Source organism: Rhinopithecus bieti, unplaced genomic scaffold (genome assembly GCF_001698545.2).
Source record: "Rhinopithecus bieti isolate Rb0 unplaced genomic scaffold, ASM169854v2 scaffold_15336, whole genome shotgun sequence".
NCBI lineage: Eukaryota > Metazoa > Chordata > Mammalia > Primates > Cercopithecidae > Rhinopithecus > Rhinopithecus bieti.
Genome location: NW_016808678.1, coordinates 833,713 through 841,823, shown reverse-complemented (window position 1 = coordinate 841,823; position 8,111 = coordinate 833,713). Strand labels below are relative to the sequence as shown.

Sequence of the window (8,111 nt, the reverse complement as noted above, 5' to 3'; positions counted from 1 at the left end):
GCCCGGACCCGGAGGAGCGGCCCGGCGCGGAAGGCGCCCCGCTGCTGCCGCCACCGCTGCCACCGCCCTCGCCACCCGGATCCGGTCGCGGCCCGGGCGCCTCAGGGGAGCAGCCCGAGCCCGGGGAGGCGGCGGCTGGGGGCGCGGCGGAGGAGGCGCGGCGGCTGGAGCAGCGCTGGGGCTTCGGCCTGGAGGAGCTGTACGGCCTGGCACTGCGCTTCTTCAAAGGTGAGCCTGGCCAGCCCCACCCCTGCCGCTTCTGCCCGGTCCCAGGAGCCCTGCACGGGCTGTGGTCTCCAGGGTGACTGGACCAGACTTGCCCTCACCCACTCATACTGGGCCGTGGTGACTCAAGCGGGGTTCCCTCCTTGGGGGTACCCCAAGTTTGTCACTACCTGCTTGGCCACTAGGTCACACCCCTGACGAGCCTGTAACCTTGGTTTAGCAGTCATGTCCCGCCTCCCAGAGGTTACCGGGGCATTTTACCTGATTTAGCTTCTGGGATTTCCAGGAGCCAGGGTGGAAGAATGGGCCCACTTACTTCCAAAGGATCCCATTCTGGGATTGCCTTGTATTATTATTTTTTTACTGACGCTTTTCTTTTCCTGTTTCCCATGGCTTGTCACATCAGGACCCGCCGATTTTTACCCTTAGTGGAAGAAATCTGTCAAGAGGTTCCGTATATAGCCTTTCCAGCCGTTCTTGGGAACCATAAACTCGAATAGGACTTGATCCCCTGGCAGATTGATGTGGCAGAGAGGAGGAAGTAAAGTGTTAAGCTCATCATCCCCTCCGGCTTGTCAAACTCTTGAGGAGGGATGTCCACTATGTTCTAGTAACTTCTAGGTGGTTAAAATTTTACATTGTAAGCAATGTGCAAGAGTGAATTCTCAGACCTTCTAACAGTACCTTCTGTGCTTTTCGCATGATTAATTGTTAAATGTCTCTTGTCTTAGAGCAAGATTGTAGTGTGTGGGTTTTTTTTGTTTTGTTATTTTTTTAATTGGGTGATTCAGTTAGTCAAATGGTGGAGAGACCAATCACATGATTTTTGTCAGTGGGAAAACCTGATGAAAAGCCCGTTAGTTTGATTCTTAAAGATACTTAGTCTTTTAGGGCGAACGGACAGGGAGGGACATCAGCAAATGAAACTTTAAAAGTGGTTGCTAGGTTCCACGTACATTCCAGAACAGCATATTTATGACACTTTCCCCTGAGGGAGTACCTTTTGGAGTACATACTTTACTAGCCGAAATTGAGTAGTTCAATGTAATGATACACACGGAAGTTGTTTTCCCTCAAAATAACTTTAATTGTGCAAACTAGTGAAAGTTTTATAAATTCTCCAGAACATTTGATCATTTCACACTCAATGACATTTTCGTGGTCATTGCACAATGAGTTGAGCCCTCTGTGTACTAACTAGCTTGGGGAATTGGTAATGGCTAGTGGGTTTTGGATCATTTGACTTTTAGATCACTGGCTTGAATTTAGAGTTTGCTGTAGTGATGATATATTACCACTTTATAAAAATCAGATGGTTTCTGTACAACTCATATAGCTACATTCCACTTTAAATTTTATTCTTGGAACTTATTTTTCGGTAAAGTATATTGTAGCAGAGAGTAAGACTAGAAATGAACTTTTTGTTTTTGTTTTGAGTTGGAGTCCTGCTCTGTTGCAGGACTGAGGGAGGCTGAGGCAGGAGAATCACTTGAAGCCGGGAGGCGGAGGTTGCAGTGAGCCAAGATGGCACCATTGTACTCCAACCTGGGTGACAAGAGCAAAACTCCGTCTAAAAACAGAAAAGAATCGCTTGAATCTGGGGGGCAGAGGTTGCAGTGAGCCGAGATCATACCACTGCACTCCATCCTGGGCGAGAAAGTGGAATTCTGTCTCAAAAAAAATAGCGATTAAAACACTATAATGTGTAGTACGTTTAGCATTGTTTGGAGAGTCAGGAAGCTCTGGATTCTAGTTACCTTGTAAACTAGACAATTAACTTTTCCAGACTCAGTTTCATATGTATAAAGGGAGCTGGATTTGATGAAATATGATGTCTCAGATTTAAGATTCAGTGGTCTAAACCTAACAGATTATTTTAGCATGTGTCTTGAGTGGCAGGAATCCTGGGGAAACTTATAACTTGGGGCCTAGGTGTTAGTCACCTTAGAGAATAAAGCTACATTGATAGGTGTGGTTCACTCACTTCCTAAATTAAGTTCTCAAAGCGATATCCTGGTACTAAAAAGGAGAAATAGCTGTGTAGCAGTTAAAAGCTACCTTTCTGCATGGATCATTGGAGACTTAGTATATGAGACACTAACTGAAAAAAGAAAGGAAAGGATGTAAAAGCAGTCAGAAGCATTATGGAATGTGGAGTGAGCTGAGTAATGCTGCCTTTGTTTTTTTTTGGTTTTTTTTTTTTTTTAAACGGAGTTTCACTCTTGTTGCTCAGGCTGGAGTGCAATGGTGTGATCTCTGCTCGCTGCAGCCTCCGCCTCGAGGGTTCAAGTAATTCTCCCACCTCAGCCTCCCAAGTAGCTGGGATCACAGGCATGTGCCACCACGCCCAGCTAATTTTGTATTTCTAGTAGAGATGGGGTTTCTCTATGCTGGTCTCGAACTGCCGACCTCAGGTGATCTGCCCGCCTTGGCCTCCCAAAATGTTGGGATTATAGGTGTGAGCCACCACGCCCGGCACCTTTGTTTTAATGTGTGGATTTTTCTAGTGGAACACACTTGGTGTTTTGTCAGTCTTGCCAGGACTTTTAATCACTGTTCTATGGTTTTGTACTGGTATCTCACAAGAATTAGAAATAACATTACATTTTCGGCAGGGTGCAGTGGCTCACGCCTGTAATCCCAGCACTTTGGGAGGTCGCGGCAGGCGGATCACAAAGTCAGGAAATCGAGACCACCCTGGCTAACAGGCGAAACCCCATCTCTACTAAAAATACAAAAAATTAGCTGGGCATGGTGGCGGGCGCCTATAGTCCCAGCTATCCAGGAGGCTGAGGCAGGAGAATGGCGTGAACCTGGGAGGCGGAGCTTGCAGTGAGCTGAGATTGAACCACTGCACTCCAGCCTGGGCAACAGAGTGAGACTCTGTCTCAGAAAAAAAAAAAAAAAAAAAAGGAAAGAACATTACATTTTCTCTTCCACTGTGGAATAAATACGAATCTTGAAAGCATGGATATATTTTTCCATTGCAAATAGCTTGGATTGGAAATGACAAGCCCTATTTCTTACTCCATCCTTGTCAGGGTGGTAATAGACCAGTGACTGAATCGATTATGTCAACTATTATTAATTTTTTATGACAGTAAAAGTAAAATAGATGAAGATATGGGTAAGTTAGCATTTTACCATCTAACTTTCAAACATTATTGACTCCTCAGTATGGATAGTTTTGTATTAGATTATAACTATAAATGAATAGTACATTCACTTTTGCTTAGAGTTCAAAAGAGGAATTAAGGACCCAGTGACAACTGCAATACAGTGTGGAGGACTGAGGGAGCAGATGCCATTCCAGGGTGGGGGAAGGCCAAGAGCCATGAAAGCCATGAAAAGGCAAAGCATGTGTGTTTGCAGAATTGAAAATAGAAAGCAATTTGATGGAGAGAGCTGGGAAGGTAACTGAGTTCAGATCTTGGATGGACTTGCATGCCATTGTAATTTTTTTTTTTTCTGAGATGGAGTCTCTGTCACCCAGGCTGGAATACGATGGCATGATCTCTGCTCCCTGCAACCTCTGCCTCCTGGCTTCATGCAGTTCTCCTGCCTCAGCCTCCTGAGTAGCTGAGCTTACAGGCTTGTGCCACCATGCCCAGCTAATTTTTGTATTATTAATAGAGGTGGATTTCACCATGTCGGCCATTCTGGTCGTGAACTGACCCCAGTTGATCTGCCCGCCTCAGACTTCCAAAGCGCTGGGATTACAGGCATGAACCACTGCGCCTGGCCATGTAAATATTAGTAGTTTGGCCTTTTTGTCAGTAAATTAGAAGATGAGGAACTGCTGGAGGTTTTTAAAGGGAGGAGCAAAGTTGCTTAATTCTTTTTTTTTTTTTAAGACAGTCTGGTTTTGTTACGCAGGCTAGAGGGCAGTGTCACGATCTTGTCTCACTGCAGCCTATGTCTCCCAGGCTCAAGCCATCCTCCCACCTCATCCTCCTGTGTGGCTGGGACCACAGGCACAAGCCACCACGCCCAGCTAATTTTTGTAGAGGCAGGGGTCTTGCTTTGTTGCCCAGGCTGGTCTTGAGCTCCTGAGCTCAAGCGATTCACCCGCCTTGGCCTCTCAAAGTGCAGGGATTACAGGTGTGAGCTGCCACGCCCAGCCAGAGTTGCCCAGTTCTATTTTAGCAATGTTAAGCTAGGTTTTCTTATCTCCATGGGTTAAGGACCCATAGGAATCCAGTGGGTTCGTTTTATTGTAGCCTTTATACTTCTTGGATGGAGTTGACCTGGGGAATTGTATTTTGGTTTTTAGAGTTCTTTGGGGTGGACTTTTCCTTCGTTACCCTGTTACATTAAGCTGGTAGATTGTTTACATTAATTTAAAATTTCAGAGTAATAATTGTCAATAGTTGAGTAGTTGTTTACTGAATCTGAGGTACTGTGCCACAAACTGTATATGCATTATTTTGTTTAATCCTCCAAGAGGCCTTCTGTAAGGGTATTAACCCCATTTCTGAGTTAAGGATCCTGCCTCAGGCCCCTCAGTTATTTGGAAGGTAAGTCTTGGACTCATTTTCTTTATGGAATAGTTAATGATACTAGCATTGCTATTGATTATACCCAATTATATTACTGATAGCGGAGTATTATATGTTGGGAGAGAATTATGTTAATGATAGCAATCAAATGGACAACTGAAATGGTTCCATTTCCTGTTGTCTTTAAACATAGGCAACTACAAGAGTATTTATAAATGGCTTTCTTAATGTTTTAAAATACTGTACAGCTGTAATTTATTCATTGGAAACATATATAATTAGCGTGCCTCCTGAACTTCAGTGGTCTATCCTCAGATAATTTCAAGTTTGTTACTATGGAACATCTATTACATTTTTTTTCCCCTTTTATTATCTTTACCTTTAGACATAAGTATGTAATACTGTAGGAGGATATATAGACCTAAGAGAGACAGATACAAGACAAAAACAATTATAGCCACCAGTTTCATGTTAAATTTGAGCTGAACCAAAACTTTCCTTTAACTGGATTCAGGGGTGTGTACGTGTTGTTTTTGTTTGTTTGTTTGTGTTTTTTGAGACGGAGTGTCACTCTGTCACCCAGGCTAGAGTGCAATGGCGCGATCTCAGCTTGCTGCAACCTCCGCCTCCTGGGTTCAAGCAGTTCTCCTGCCTCAGCCTCCCAAGTAGCTGGGATTATAGGCACATGCCACTATACCCAGCTAATTTTTGTATTTTTAGTAGAGACGGGGTTTCACCATGTTAGTCAGGCTGGTCTTGAACTCCTGACCTCAGGTAATCCACCTGCCTCGGCCTCCCAAAGTGCTGGAATTACAGGCATGAGGCACTGTGCCCGGCGTGTGTTTTTAATGTAAGTGATTTTAACATTTTCCTGAGGCTTGCTTTTATCACACATGCAATGCACTAAAGTACACAAATACTAAGTGTGTAGCTTGATGAATTTTCACGAAGTGGTCAGTGTAGCCAATGCCCGGAAGCAGATGTTTTATCAGTTAACTAATACAAGAGCTACTGTGAATCAGTATTTAGAAAGGTAAGCTCAGGAGTCAACACTCTTTAGGGTGTGTTTTCCTTGCTCTGCCACTTAATTGTGTTAACTTTTTGTGCTTTGCTGTACTCATAAAGGGTTGTTTTAGGAATTATAAGAAATTATATATATAAACTTTTAGCAAAATGCCTGGCTATTGGTATTTTTGTGGCTGCTTATGTTATTGAAAAGGAGATACTTCTGAGAATTGATTATGGATGTTTTGAGAGGGAAGTCTAAACTTTACTCGGCCAGAGCGCGGTTGGCTCAAGCCTGTAATTCCGCAGCACTTTGGGAGGACCAAGACGCGGCGGCATCACAGAGATCAGGAGATCGAGACATTCCTGGCGAACCACGGTGAACCGTTCTACTAAAAAAAATACAAAAACACTAGCCGGCCGAGGTGGCGGGGTGTAGTCAGCTAGCTCAGGAGGGCTGAGGCAGGAGAATGGATAACCCGGGAGGAGGCGGAGCTTGCAGTGAGCCGAGATCCGCGCCCACTAGTCCCGCACTCCAGCTGGGTGACAGAGCAAGACTCCATCATCAAAAAAACAAAAAAAAAAAAAAACACTTTTACTAAGGCACGTTAGTACATGGCAGGCAACTTCCAGAGTCGTTTCCTACTCATTGATTCAGCGAACTCACTGCATTGTATTATCTTATTTTTTTTTTTTTTTTTAAGAGCCGGAGCTTGCTCTGTTGCCCACCGCTGGAGTGGGCAGTGGCGCCCTGTCTCCTGTCTTGGCTCACTGCAACCTCCACCTCCTGGGTTCAGACGATTCTCCTGCCTCAGCCTCCCGAGTAGCTGGGACTACAGGCACATGCCACGCCCCCCAGCTAATCTTTGTATTTTTAGTAGAGACAGGGTTTCACTATGTTAACTAGGCTGGTCTTGAACTCCTGACCTTGTGATCTGCCCACCTCGGCCTCCCAAAGTGCTGGGATTACAAGTGTGAGCCACTGCGCCCGCCATATTATCCTTTCTTATAGGTAGTGTAAGAATTTGTCAATCGAGATTTTTTTTTTCTCAATCCAACATGAGGAATATGTGGTTTTTCAGGTTTTTTTGTTTTTGTTTTTAAGACGATGTTTCACTCTTGTTGCCCAGGCTGGAGTGCAATTGCCTAATCTTGGCTCACCGCAACCTCTGCCTCCCGGGTTCAAGCGATTCTCCTGCCTTAGCCTCCCGATTGGCTGGGTTTACAGGCATGCACCACCATGCCCGGCTAATTTTGTATTTTTAGTAGAGATGGAGTTTCTCCATGTTAGTCAGGTTGGTCTCGCACTGTCAGCCTCAGGTGAACTGCCTGCCTCGGCCTCCCAAAGTGCTGGGATTACAGGTGTGAGCCACTGCACCCGGTCGGTGTTTCAGTTTTAGGTGTTTTTTTTTTTTATTTGGATATGGAGTTTCACTCTTGTTGCCCAGGCTAGAGTGCAGTGCCATGATCTCGGCTCACTGCAATCTCCGCCTCCCGGGTTCAAGCGATTCTCCTGCCTCAGCTTCCCAAGTAGCTGGGATTGCAGGCATGCACCACCATGCCTGGCTAATTTTTGTATTTTTAGTAGAGACGGGGTTTCTGCATGTTGGTCAGGCTGGTCTCAAACTCCCAGCCTCAGTGATCCGCCCACCCGGCCTCTCAAAGTGCTGGGATTATAGGCATGAACCACCACGCCTGGCCCAGTTTTAATATTTCTAAAAGATGGATTTTAATCAAAGTGTGTTCTCTATGAGGTGACAGTGTGATATGGCCATGAAATAAAACAGATTTGATCTTAGTCTGCTTTGATGGAAATATGGTACCTAGGATGAGGGAAAGAGATAGTCCTGCTCTCCTCTGCACCAAGGAGTACACCTCAAGTCCTGGATACTGCTTGTTTGAGGCATCATCCTTTAGGGTTAAAAACAAAATGGAGCTCATTCAGAAGAGAGCAACTTGAATCTAGTGGGAATTCAAATCCCTGCCATTATTATCATAATGGCTGCTGTTTAGTCAGTGTCTGCTCTATGCAGGCACTATACCAAAATTTTGGGACACATTTCTAGCCCTCACATGAACCCTAAGGAGCAGTATTATCTTTATTTTATTGATAGCAAAACAGATTTCAAAAGATTAAATAACTTGTCCATGTTATATACTTAATAGCAGAGCTGGGAATTAAATTTAAATTTGAGGTATGATTAAGCTGAGAATGTTTAGCCAAGAGAATAGAGAACTCAGGGCAAACATAGTAGGTATTTTGTGACTTTCTTGAGGTCTAATTAGTTAGATGTGTTTTAGTTAATGCTGAGGACGGGAAATAAACCCTGTGGATGGAGCTGAGAGATACCACCTCAGAATAAACAGCTAAGAATCACAGCT

General features: G+C 44.5%; 1 protein-coding gene across 2 annotated transcripts in view; it reads left to right on the top strand.

The window, feature by feature from the left end:
* Window positions 1-8,111, top strand: part of ACBD3 (acyl-CoA binding domain containing 3) — a 48,089-nt gene that overhangs the window by 642 nt on the left and 39,336 nt on the right. The window contains exon 2 of one of the 2 annotated variants that reach the window (XM_017887025.1): window positions 15-228. In XM_017887025.1, coding sequence (XP_017742514.1) covers window positions 15-228 — 214 coding nt within the window. The remainder of the gene's footprint in view (window positions 1-14; window positions 229-8,111) is intronic. The other variant, XM_017887026.1, reaches the window with a different exon arrangement.